This window comes from Aquarana catesbeiana, linkage group LG05 (genome assembly GCF_042186555.1).
Source record: "Aquarana catesbeiana isolate 2022-GZ linkage group LG05, ASM4218655v1, whole genome shotgun sequence".
NCBI classification, from domain to species: Eukaryota; Metazoa; Chordata; class Amphibia; order Anura; family Ranidae; genus Aquarana; species Aquarana catesbeiana.
Window position 1 is genome coordinate 41,994,874 of NC_133328.1, and position 13,905 is coordinate 42,008,778.

A 13,905-nucleotide genomic window follows, 5' to 3' on the forward strand; every position below is an offset into this window, starting at 1 on the left:
TCCCGTGGAAGTCTATGCCTGGAAGTGGGTGCAAATACCTGTCTTAGACAGGTATCTGCACCCCCCTCCCCCCTGAAAGGTTCCAAATGTGACACCGGAGGAGGGGAGGGTTCCGAAAAGCGGAGGTTCAATTTTTGTGTGAACCTCCGCTTTAAATCCACTACTATTCCTTTATATTGGGTTTTAAAATTTACAAATGCAGCAATTTAGAAATTGGATGAAAGGTTTAGCACTGGGAAACACTTTTTGAAAGATAAAAAGTGCATTTTATATACATCTATTTAGATCAAAGATCAGACCAAAATGAGGGACAAATGAGGAGGAATGAGGAACATTGCACCAAATCAGGGATAGTTGAGAGCTTTGCTCCTGTCCTGATACTACCTTCCAGGCTGTCTAAGACCCCTTTCACACTGGGGCGTTTTTCAGGCGTTTAAGCGTTAAAAAAAGCGCCTGAGAGAAGCCTCATCTGCAATCCCAATGTGAAAAACCGAGTGCTTTCACACTGGGGCGCTGCGCTGGCAGGGCGTCAAAAAAAGTCCTGCAAGCAGCTTCTTTGCAGCGCTTTCATGTTTTTGGCACCGGGCTGGGTGCGCCGATGGCCCGAGCCCTTTCAAACTGCCAGCGCCCGAAAAACGCCTGAAGAACGCCCCAGTGTGAAAAGGGTCTTAAGCGGCGCTTTACCAGCGTTTATCGGGCGCTGGCAGTGTGAAAGGGCTCGGGCTTTCACATTGGGATTGCAGATGAGGCTTCTTTCAGGCGCTTTTTTTAACGCTAAAGCGCCTGAAAAACGCCCCAGTGTGAAAGGGGTCTTACTGTTCCATCAGCTTCAGAACCTCCTTAGTACCTTACCTGGAGGGAATATGCAGATCAGGGGTTTTGATTTCACTGGCTACATAAGTGATCTGGGTGATTGACTCATGAAGTATTGGAGTCAAAGAAAACCAGGCAGCTTGGGTTATAATAAGGGGGACAGTCGTGACAGTCTGCATAGGATACTCTGCTTTCAAGCCTTGGTAATGAAACAGAGCGGAACCTAATGATTGCGGCTTTGTTTCCCATCGGACAGCTTAGAAAGCTGCACTGTTTTCTAATGGGGGAATGCAAAGGACGCTGCACTGGTGTGACTTCCTGTTCCTGGCTCAACGTGGAGAGAGCATTGGTGATACATTGCAGTAGAGACGTGTGTATGATAATTTCTGTGCCTCTGATAGAATTGTGTGTGATATATTCTGTGTGTTATAGGCTCTGTGTGGTGTATTAGGTGTGTTTACATTGTGTTCGTTGCTCAGCACAGAGAATGAGGAGATTTTGCTGTTTCATATTAGCAGCAGAAAAGCACAGCTGGCATTGGGAGTGTACAGGACTCATATGTCATCTGTACATTCTGCCTCCTTACCTGTCACATGGAAGTTGATTTAATAAAACTGGAGAGTGTAAAATCATCTGGTGCAGCTCTGCATAATAACCAATCATCTTCCAGCTTTTTTTTTTTTGTGTCAAAGCTTAAAGTGTTTGTGAAGTCTAAATTGCAAGTAACTGCCAGACCCTCTATTAGAGCCTGGCATCCCACACTATGGAAGTTATTACAAAAAACAAGCCTTCTAAATACCTATTTTCAGCTGTCTTCAGGCCGGTCACATGACTCGCGGCTGCTTTACAGCTCCGATACATGGCTTCTGCCGGAGAGCCGTGATCTCCCCCTGACGTCAGCCGGGCAGATCGCGTGGCTGCTCGGCTCCTCCCGCAAAGCCGTGTCTTGTAGCTGTAAAGCGGCTGCGAGTCGTGACCGGTCTGAAGACAGCTGTAAATGGGTATTTAGAACACTCTTTTTTTTAAATAGCTTTCCTAGTGTGGTATGCCAGGCTCTAATAGAGGGTCTGGCAGTGACAATTTTAGGTTTTTAGTTTTTAATGGCGGCGGGGACAAAGAGAGGGAGCTGACAGGCAGGAAGGAGGGGGAGAGAGGAGGGGACAGCAGTGTATGACGGAGGGACGCACTCAGACCACGGTGGTCAGGGCTCAGTAGTCCTGGTTATTGTGGTCAGTACAGAGAGAGCATACAGGAAGTTGCAGGTTCAGGGAGTGTTTTTTTTTTTTTTTCACAGTTTAGAGGGGGGCAGATTACACAGCACAAGCACTGTGCTGTTTAACCACTTCAGCCCCGGAAGGTCACTTTAACTGACAATTGCGCGGTCGTGCGACATTGCACCCAAACAAAATTGACATCCTTTTTTCCCCACAAATAGAGCTTTCTTTTGGTGGTATTTGATCACCTCTGTGGTTTTTATTTTTTGCGCTATACACAAAAAATAGCAACAATTTTGAAAAAAAAAGCAATATTTTTTACTTTTTGCTATAATATCCCCCCAAAATACATAAAAAAACATTTTTTTTTCCTCAGTTTAGGCCGATATGTATTCTTCTACATATTTTTGGTTAAAAAATCGCAGTAAGCGTATATTGATTGGTTTGCGCAAAAGCTAGGGGATAGTTTTATGACATTTTTTTTATTGGTAATGGCGGCGATCTGTGATTTTTGTTTTATCATGACTGCGACATTATGGAGGACACATCGGACATTTTTGACACTATTTTGGGACCATTTTCATTTATACAGCGATCAGTGCCATAAAAATGCGTTGATTGCTGTGTAAATGACACTGGCAGGGATTCTAACTGGGGGGGGGGATGGGCTACTACTCGCATGACAGCGATCACTGCTCCCAATGACAGGGAGCAGTGATCTCTGTCATGTCAGAAGGCAGAACGGGGAAATGCCTTGTTTTCTCCCCGTTCTTCCTCTCCGTGACACGATCGCGTGCACCCGGCGGACATCAAGGCTGCGGGACCCGCGGTCACTGAGCGCACCCACAATGCCGCATCTTAAAGGGGACTTACCTGTACGCCCATTTGCCCAGACGTGCCATTGTGCCGATCTATATCGTCGTGCGCTGGTCGGCAAGGGGTTAATCTGCTTTAAAGGACCAGGATGTGTATTTTTTTTTGTTTGGGGTTAACAAACACTTTAATTGAACAAGCTGAAATTGGAAGCTGATTGGCTACCATGAAGAGCTGCACCAGATTTTGCACTCGCCAGTTTTAGTAAAAGACTCTTATAGTAATTCATAGATCTGTGTACATCAAGTGTAATGGATGGGCTCAGGCGTGTTCGCAGCTCCACATGCCCGACCCTGCCAGGAAGCTGACACTGCGCAGCGCTAATCACAGGCAGTGAGACATTTCCCGATCTGTGCAGCCGCGGATCGGGAAATGTCTCACTGCCTGTGATTAGCGCTTCCTGGTGGGCTCGGGTATGTGGAGCTGTGAAAACGCCTGAGCCCATCCTTAATCAAGTGTATCTCTAGGAAAAACATTTGTGGATGATGCAATGAAGGATTAGTGCCTCTATCAGGTTTTTATTTCTGTACTCCCAATGAGGAGATTCACCCCACTTCCTGTACTTGATGACCCAGAAAAAAAACATGCAAAAGTTGTCCCCGAATGTCCAAGGAGGTCATTTGTCTAAAAGGGAAATGACCCTCACTTTGGGAGATTTCCTCTAATTTCCTGTTGTGTTTTTGGGACAGGAAGTGAAGGGGAGTTTCCCCCGATGGTACACAGCTGTAAATAAACTAGCTGAGGTTTAAACAAATGATGAGCTCAGCTGTTGTAACCCGCGGATGCACAGCAGTGGCATAATATGCTAGTATGCATCATATACTAGCACATTATGAAATACTCATCTTGGAACAAAGCCCTGGTCTGTTTCTACTCATCCTAGTAGAAACAGACTGTCCTGCCATGTTTTTACTGCCCACTAAAAGCCTAACAAGGCAGCCTGAGGGGGTCTTACACATGTTGCCTATCAGACTTCCCTATTGAAGTTGATGGGACCACACTGCAGTTGCATCGTTATGCTGAAGTTCTTTTTGGCAAAATCAGGCATTCAGATAGCAGCAGTATTGCCTCCTCAATGCCTGCAAGTGGCTGCCCTACACGCATCTAGAAATTTATCCATGGTGCAGGGGCAGAACAGACTGCCTCCTCCATATAGAGTCGCTTCTCATAGAGTCGCTTCTCATAAGGATCAAGGGTTAGCTTTGAACTCCTAAATACCCTCCATATGATGATGACTTTTCTAGGGGTGATAAAATGGTCCTATTGGGGTGTTTGTTAGCTAAACCTATCACTGTTTTCCAGGATGGCAGATGGAGACAAACAAAACAGTGAAAATGGCAAAGCGATCATCAGAACTGAGGATTCTGACCGAGGTGTTGCTGCTATTAAACCTCAGTAAGTATTGAAGAGGTTCATGTAATAAGTATAAGAACAAAAAGGTGATCTCACGTAAAAATAAATATCACAAAACAAGTATAACAACAAAAAGGTGATCTCGCACAACGCCTGTGTGTGAAAAATCTAATGGTGTGTGAACACCATTAGATTTTGCAGCATTTTTTGATATATATCACTTTTTGTTATTTAGATACCAGGTATCTTATATTAACTTCTCCTAGTAGCGCAAAGGATTTATCATCATTTATTTCATAAGTGAAGGGTTAGTGTGTGGGTGTGGCTCTGTCCTAATTTATAGAAATACTTGGTAAATTGTGTGTAGCCAAATCTTATATGTAAAGTCGCATAAACCAAAATTGCAAATAAAAAATTAAACGAAAATAAAACCAAACATAAAACAGCAAAGTGACCCCCTTTGGAGTGTGTAGGTGTAACGTTGTCCTAGTGGAGAAAAAAGTGGAGAAAATGAAAAAAAAATGGAAGAAATCGCATAAAGGACTGCTGCCTCCACAAATGTGATTTCCACCAAGGTTGAAAAAACAGAAGGTAAGTGAAGGGTTAGTGTGTGGGTGTGGCGCAGTCCTAATTCATAGAAATACTTGGTAAATCGTGTGTAGCCTGTGGATTGCCGCACAGTGGCATACACCGTGACTGCACATTACCCCCGCAGGGGTTAAAGAAGCTGGTGAGTGTCCGCATGATCACAAGACACGAGCACCTGGTCACCAAGATCAATACAAATACCTGCCTTGTTTTACAAAGATGTCAAGTTTTTCACTTAAACTGCACTGAGCACTAGTCACGATTTAACCTATGTAATTATTCAGCAATGTTATGTTCGTCAATCACTATATGGGGTTTTTATGCGGATGGAATAGCTTTGGCTAAAGTCATTTTTTGATTTCATCCCCTGTTCCCCTCCCCCAATTCAAAGGGGGCCAACCTAGCCGTTATATTTGCTATATGCGATTTTGTTTATATTTTGTTTATAATTTACATGCGATTTTACATGTGGGATCTGGCTACACACAATTTACAAAGTATTTTTTAAACTAGGACAACGTTACACCTACACACTCCAAAGGGGGTCACTTTGCTGTCTTATGTTTGGTTTTATTTTCGTTGAATTTTTTATTTGCAATTTTGGTTTATACTTTTATATGCGACTTTACATATGGGATTTGGCTACACACGATTTACCAAGTATTTCTATGAATTAGGACTGCGCCACACCCACACACTAACCCTTCACTTACCTTCTGTTTTTTCCACCTTGGTAGAAATCACATTTGTGGAGGCAGCAGTCCTTTATGGGATTTCTTCCATTGTTTCCATTTTTTTTCATTTTCTCCACTTTTTTTCTCCACTAGGACAACGTTACATCTATACACTCCAAAGGGGGTCACTTTGCTGTTTTATGTTTGGTTTTATTTTCGTTGAATTTTTTTATTTGCAATTTTGGTTTATGCGACTTTACATATGGGATTTGGCTACACACAATTTACCAAGTATTTCTATAAATTAGGACAGCGCCACACCCACACACTAACCCTTCACTTACCTTCTGTTTTTTCCACCTAGGTGGAAATCACATCTGTGGAGGCAGCAGTCCTTTATGCGATTTCTTCCATTGTTTCCATTTTTTTTTCCATTTTCTCCACTATTTTAATTTTCTGTTCCGTTGCGCGGATACACCACTCATATTTCATTATTATTTATTTCATGTAATAAGTAGCTGGGAAGATCCAGGTGGTCATTGTTTTATGTTGCAGGATGGATAATAAAAAATTATTTAGATAAGGTTGGTATGGGCAATACTGATATTTTCCCGATCACTTTGTGTGGCTGGGTTATTAAAGAGGAGCTCCAGTAAGTTTTCTGAAAATGTAAAAGTCAGCAGTTACAAAAAGCTTTTGATAGACACTTGCCTGTCCCAGGATCCAGCGCTGTGCTTCCCTGAGGGGGCACCGGGGATCATCTTTGGTCCTTGGTGCCAGTGTTCTGTTGAGAAGTGCCCGGCTATCGAGTAGTGCCCGGGTGGAACTGCGCATGCGCTGCACGGAGCAGCAGAACAGCTTACGATCAGCTGTTGTCTCATGTGGCCGAGGCATATTCATGTAGGTGAGGGATGAATATTTACATGAAGGGGACATTTCAATGATGGGCAGTGCTGGGGGCAGAATTTGTATCGATGGGCAAAAAAATATGCAAAATAAATCTTTATCTGCTATTCATTTTGAACGCTTGCGGGGCGTGTTTAGTCAATTGAAGGGCAGCTTTTTCTATATTACATAAAGATTTATTTAGCAGATTTGTTTGGCCATCGATAAAAATTCCGCCCCCAGCACTGGCCATCATTGAAATATCCGCCCCATTCATGTAAATAACTGTCTCTCACCTACTCGAACGTGCCTTGGCAACGCGAGACAACAGCCGATCTAAAACTCAGCTATTCTGAGGCTCCGTTCTGTGCATGCGCAGTTCCGGCGGGGCGTTTTTCGATAGGGGGCACTTCTCAACAGAACACCAGCATCTTAACTGTAGGCATCTGAATGTGACAGCCTGCAGGCTTCACAACCAGGTGCCTGCTGCACATATGTCATTTACCGGCCCCTTCCTTTTCTGAATTGGACACAGTGAGTGATCTGTACTCGTCGCTCTTGTGTCTATTGATCACTGACTGAGAATAATAAACTGTGTGTTTATGAATAAACAGGAGCCTCTGTCTCTGTGCCACTGAAACTATAGATAAAGGAATTGAAGAATCTGTGCCCTCAGTTCCTTTTCTCCGTCTCAAAAAAGAAATGTCAGGGGTCTTTAAACCTCCCCCCCCCCACCAAAAAAAATGTAAAAAATAAAATGTAAAAAGCTGAAATTTTTTTGTAATTCGGGGGGGGGGGGGGGGGGGGGGGGTTGGTGGTTTTGAGCCCTGTCAGGTAGGCTGTACAGGGCCCCGTGATTTCTAACGGCAGCCCTGCCTACAGGCACCGGAGCTTTCCTGTAACCCACCAGTGACAATACATTATGCTGTCCCCCCTGGGATGACCAGCAAAAACAATAACAAAAAGGTCTCCACAGCAGCAGATAGTCTGCCCGAGATGGCGCTGGCTCTTATGTTACTGGAACAAGGATGTCACGGCTAAACTGGTACAATTCGCCAACACTCCTGCAAAGGAGAAAGCAAGCAGAAATATTGGTGTAATGCCTCTTGTACCCCCAGATTACAATGACCATTTATATGGGGACAACTCATTCTTCTGTTAAGCAAAGTCTCAGATTGAGGAGAAGAGGGAGTCTGTTACTGGGAACTCTGTTCATTCTGCTCTGAAAGTTTAAAATGAGCCAGCACTAGCAGAAGTACTAAGGACAGTTCCTAAGAACAATTCCTCGGTTTTATCACAGATACAGAGCATAGTCATTCTAGGGTTACCATATACAGAAGCATTTGTTTTCTTTAATTTATAGTGGTTTGCTGTAGTAGCCCCATCCCCTAAATGTAAATCCCTGTGATACTAGTATTTTGTGTATTCTATCTACAGATATTTAACTAACAAGGAGAAGTTTCATGGATACCTTGATGCTGATGGTAAAGAAGTTACAGAAGAGCAGTGTAACAAGGCCGAGGAGAATGATGACAGTAATGGTGTCACAGCAGAGCCTGTTGCAAAAAAGATTAAACTGGATGATTCTGCAAAGGAGCCAGAAGAGCAGAATGATGAGACTGCAGAGCACAAGACGGAGAAGAAAAGAGCCAGAGGCCAGAACAAGAGTCGCCCTCATGTGAAATATAACCAGTATGAACAGGAACGGTTATGTCCCTCGATCGTACAGGTGAGATAAAAGGAAATAGTTTTATTGTGAATACAAAGTATACATTCTATTCTCTAATGTGCCCCATTTAGTCCCCCATTCACACTGGTTCGATTTGTCATGCGATTTGACAGTTTTAAATCGCATGACAAGTCGCACCCCATTGTCTGCAGTGGAACTGATCAAATAGCTACGACTCAGAAAAAGGTACCTGCACTACCTTTTGCAGATTTCATTGCGACTTGCATAGACTTCTGTTGTATGAAGTTGCAAGCCGCAATGAAATCTGCATTGCAAATCGCACTGATGTGCGGCGTTGAAATCGTGCTGAAGTATCGTGATTTCATCACCGCACCGGTTTAAACAGGGGCTTAAAATCACACTAGATTAATACAACGTAACAATACATTGTTACACTGTATTACTCAATGACACTTGCAGACTGTATGCATTTTGACAGCTGCTCTTGCTATGTTATACTTAGCAATTACTGGCTGTCATTTTGAGAGTGGGTAATTGCAGATAACAGAGGCGAGGAGACCATTGCAGGGGGAGAGGAGGATGTAGGAGATACACTTTGAAGTTTTGAGTTGTCTTTTTTTTTTTAATTTATTTTTATTTTTTATTTTTTTATTTTATACATATTTTTTGTTTTGCGTATAGATCTATGTTTGTCCCAAGCATTTTTGAATCCACTTAGTGCTGACTGACTAACTACCTCTGCTGAAAGTCTGTTCCAAGCATCAACTACCCTTTTCATAAAATAGTAAGATTGGTTTTGAATTTTCCTCCTGCTAGTTTGAGCCCATGTCCCCATGTTCATTAAGCCAAAATTAAGAACATGGGGACATCAAACCTGCAGGAGGAAAATTCAAAACTAATCTTAGAAAATACTATTTCATGAAAAGAGTAGTTGATGCTTGGAGCAGGCTTTCAGTAGAGGTAGTGAGTCAATCAACAGTAAGTGGATTTAAATATACTTGGGACAAACATAGATCTATACTCAGACAAAAAAACACAAAAACAAAAATCTGTAAAAATATTAGGAAAAAAAAAAAAGAAAAAAAAAAGAAGGGGGGTGGGGAGACTCGATGGACCACTTGATCCTTTTTTTTTTTTTTTCTGCCATCACTTTTTTATGTTTCTTTGTTTCTGTGAAGTATTTTAGGCCATAGCTTTTACACTCAAAGTCCTTAAGTTTTTAATGTTCACAAAGGGGTTGTGTAGACACACAAATCTCATATTCTCAGGTGGGTGCTGAGAATTAACATTGTAACCAGATGTCTGTTTCACTGCTGTAAGCAGGTGAAATAGTTTTTGTTTTTTACTTTTTTTTTTCCCAATCCGTTTCCATTTTAAAACTGCATCCAGCTTCCTTATCAAACTTCTTCTTTACTCCTGTGAAGTGTTTCATGTGTCAGATGCTGAAAGGAGTCAGGGTTTCCATTGGATATATCTTCTAGCCCCGTTGTCCTCTTATTTGGCAATTTGAATGGTCTTCCCTGATCACTTCCACCTGTGAGGGCTTTACATATTAACATGATCCTGTGGATCCTACCAGCAGATCTACAATGTTTTCACTTCCCACAATAGGGTTACAATGCTGTTCCTTCTGTGGCAAAATCCTGCAGCAACCTGTCACTCTGCGGATAGCGTGGTGTTTGATGGACATGTAGTTTTTAAATGGAATAAAGGAAAACAAATTATAGCCCACCTTCAGCTAATAGGTTTAAGCAGGTACTCAACAGTTTGAGGAAAAAGGTTTAAGCAGCATAACTAAAAGCTGATGGGTTTTATATGTTTTTTTTCTCCCAACCCCTAAAGCTGCCACGTTAGCTAAAACCAAGTACAGGCATAACTTTCTTTATCACAGTTTTTATTACTCTCTGGGGGGGATTTACCTTCACTTCCTGTCCCAGTGAAGTCAGAGGAACAGGAAGTAGTGGAGAGAGATTGCAAGTGCAGTGGAAAAAAAGTTTTGAAACCCCCCTTTTTTTCCCTGTTTGTCCCAGTGACCTTCCTTACTCTAATTTCTTGTCAGGGTGTTCCTGGCAAAAATTTGGGATACATTTCTCAAGTGAAGACACAGGCAAGAATAAAGACTTGACACAGAGCCTAAGGCAAGCCGTACACGGTTCTTTGCCGGTTCAGCAGAAAATTCGAACCATTAATGGGCAGGCTGAATGCACCAAGTTGATAGATTAACTTGGGTACTAACAGCCTGCCGGATTCTCTTGCGATTATCGCTAATGGCTGCTATAGCTGCTAGCAATAACTGTCTTCTCCTGGCGGGTTTGGCTTCCCCCTCCCGCCCCCTTTCCGGGCAGGGGAGATTCCCTCATCAACACTGTCTGTGTTGATGGGGGAATTGAGCAAAATCTTTCCTGCAACCCGTGGCCAGCCCGTGTATGGTCAGCCTTACTCTTCCCTACTCCATCCAGAACTAAAACAGAAGCTGTCAGGAGTTGGTCTTTAAAGAGACCCTATTACCAACTTACAAAATTGCAGGTAGAGGTGCACTGAATTGAAATTTTGATACCGAAAATGACAGTTTTTAAAAATTATTTATATTTTTATATAGAATTGTATTATATTTGACTTTTTTATTCATATCGTCAATTTAAATGTATATGAAGTGATCGTCGGCCATTATTGGCACCTTTCGTGCAAGAAAAGCTCAAGAAAAATGTATCCCTTCTATCTGTCTTCACATAGGTCAGTTGCGATTCGATTGTGGTGTTAAAAATCCTGCTTGCTGCTTTTTTGGCCAGTTTAAAAAAAAAAAAAAAAAAACGCACAAAAAAATACACCTTTCAGTTCAAATGCACTGAAAACGCAGCAAGAACGCATCATTAACGCGCCCGTGTTATGTTTCTGATGCGGTTTTTGAGTCGCATGACCTATGAAAAACCCCATAAGCACAGCATGTAAAATCGCAGGGCGTTTTCCATGGCCGAATGCCGATGACACCATTTTTGCTAATAAAGGGTCTGGAGGATATTAGTTATGAGGAAAGGTTGTGAGCACTGAACTAGAGCTGCACAATTAATCGTCAAGAATCGTTATCGCGATCTGGACTAAAGTGTTTCACAATTCTTTCTATGCAAAGAATTCTCTCTGCTCTTCTGAAGCCACAGCCATCAAAAGAAAGGAAGAGAAAAATTGGGCAGTCTGCCAAGAAACAAAACATTCTTTATCAGTTGAACTTAAGTATAAACATTGTAACAATTTGTCAATGGAATAGACTTCCTGTGTAAGTGAAAAAAGTTTAACCACTTAAACACTAAACCTTTTTCTGACATTTGTTGGTTTCGAGTTAAAATCATTTTTTTTTTTTTTTTTGCTAGAAAATTACTTAGAACCCCAAACATATATATTTTTTTAGTAGACACCCTAGAGAATAAAATGGTGGTTGTTGCAATATTTAATGTCACACTGTATTTGCGCAGCGGTCTTTCAAATGCAATTTTTTGGGAAAAAATTACTTTAATGAATTGAAAAAAAACAAAAAACTAACCAGTAAAGTTAGCCCATTTTTTTTTTTTTTGTATAATGTGAAAGATTTTACGTCGCGATCGTGATCTTTTTGTTCTAAGCAAAAAAATCGTGATTCTCATTTTGGCCAGAATCGTGCAGCTCTACACTGAACTTATTCTCTCTGGAGAAGAGACGCTTGGGAGGGGATATGATTTCAATTTTATAAATACCGTACTGGTGACCCCACAATGGGCACTAAACTTTTTCGCGGAAGGGAGTTTAATAAGACTTGTGGCCACCCATTAAAATTAGAAGAAAAGAGGTTTAACCTTAAACTATGTAGAGGGTTCTTTACTGTAAGAGCGGCAAGGATGTGGAATTCCCTTCCACAGGCGGTGGTCTCAGCGGGGGGCATCGATAGTTTAAAAAAACTATTAGATAAGCACCTGAACGACCGCAACATACAGGGATATACAATGTAATACTAACATATACCGTATTTATCGGCGTATAACACGCACTTTTTTCCCCTTAAAATCAGGGGAAAGTCGCAGGTGCGTGTTATACGCCGATCCCCTGCGATCCCGAGCTGTCACAATTTTAAAATCGCCGACCGCGATTTGAAAATGGCGCCGCCGGCGCCGAAATACACCGAGCCGGTCCTCGGCTCTTTCCGGCGGCTCTCGTTTACTTTCGGCTCCACTCGTAGTCCCGAGCGGAGCTATCCGAACCTACTCGGCTAGGTTCGGATAGCTCCACTCGGGACTACGAGTGGAGCCGAAAGTGAACGAGAGCCGCCGGAAAGAGCCGAGGACCGGCTCGGTGTATTTCGGCGCCGGCGGCGCCATTTTCAAATCGCGGTTTGCGATTTTAAAGCTCAGGACAGGGGATCGAAGGCTGCACTGGGGAAGGCTGCACTGGGGAAGGCTGCACTGGGGAAGGCTGCACTGGGGAAGGCTGCACTGGGGAAGGCTGCACTGGGGAAGGCTGCACTGGGGAAGGCTGCACTGGGGAAGGCTGCACTGACATGGCTGCACTGACATGGCTGCACTGACATGGCTGCACTGAGAAGGCTGCAATGATGGGCATTTAAATGTAAGTTTTTTTTTTTCCTTAAAATTCCCTCCTAAATTGGGGTGCGTTTTATACGCCGGTGCGTGTTATACGCCGATAAATACGGTAATCACACACATCGGTTGGACTTGTCTTTTTTTTTAACCACACCTACTATGTAACTATATGTAAAATGACAGCTCTGAGTCTGCTGGGGCTGCTAACATAACATCAAAGATGGCGGCACCCAGTAGTGATCTCAAGGTTTTTGGATGTCTATTCACTAAATGCACATATAATTTTATGGGAATATTGGTGTTGAAATTAAAGTGGTTGTATACCTTTTTTTTCAAACTTTTACCTACAGGTAAGCCTATAATAAGGCTTACCTGTAGGTAAAAAAAATATCTCCTAAACCTGTACGGTTTAGGAGATATTCCCCTCGCAATGAGCTGCTGACTGCAGCGGCGCATGCGCACAGGGGATTCTCGGCTGAAAGCCCGGCAGCCGCCGGACTTTGCCGGAAAAAAAGTCTCCCGCGCATGCGGGAGGGACGACATCGCGGCTCCGGCCACTCACATCGCCGGAGCCGCGATACCCGGAAGGCACGCCGAGGGGAAATGTCAGCTTCCTCGGTGTGGACAGGGTGAGATGCCGGCGCCTCGTTGTAAGGAAAGTATCTCATAATGAGCTAGTATGCGGTGCATACTAGCTCATTATGCCTTTTCCCTTACAGGTGTAGGGAAAAAAAAAAAAAAGTCAGCGGGTTTACTACCGCTTTAATGGTCTGATGACAGGGTCTCTTTAACTCTCCAGGAATTTTTTTTTTTTTAATTTTACTCCTGTGATAAAAGCTAATTTAAGTAGAAGTCCATGCTAAAACTAAAATGCCTGCATCTACAGACACACACAATCTAACACTAACCTATCTAGACCTTTAAAGAAGAAATTGCTATACATACCTTTTTTGAAGCTGATCCTACCAAATCCCACGCTAAGCTGTCAGCCGCTGCATTGCTCTGTGGAAGACATGTCCGACAACGCAAGCCCCATAGTAACTCTATGGGTGACGTCACATCCCATTCATTTCACAGCCGTTGTCGGCTGTGTCCTCTGCAGAGCTTTCGCCACTGAAGACCAGATCGGCTTCAAAAAAGGTATGTATACTGATTTCTTCTTTACAGGGCTAGATAGGTTAGTGTTAGATCTTGGATGTCTATAGATGTAGAGATTTTAGTTTTAGCATGGACTTCCACTTTAATCATCC

At 42.8% G+C, this 13,905-nt stretch overlaps 1 protein-coding gene across 3 annotated transcripts in view; it reads left to right on the forward strand.

Moving 5' to 3' along the window:
- Positions 1 to 1,053: 1,053 nt before the first annotated feature.
- DUS3L (dihydrouridine synthase 3 like) overlaps positions 1,054 to 13,905 on the forward strand; it is a 48,376-nt gene continuing 35,524 nt past the window's right edge. Inside the window, exons 1-3 of one of the 3 annotated variants that reach the window (XM_073629657.1) lie at positions 1,054 to 1,183; positions 4,203 to 4,295; positions 7,838 to 8,129. In XM_073629657.1, the coding sequence (XP_073485758.1) occupies positions 4,204 to 4,295; positions 7,838 to 8,129 (384 nt within the window). In that variant the 5' untranslated portion in view covers positions 1,054 to 1,183; position 4,203. Of the gene's footprint in view, positions 1,188 to 4,202; positions 4,296 to 7,837; positions 8,130 to 13,905 lie in introns of all 3 variants that reach the window. The other 2 variants (XM_073629658.1, XM_073629659.1) reach the window with 2 other exon arrangements.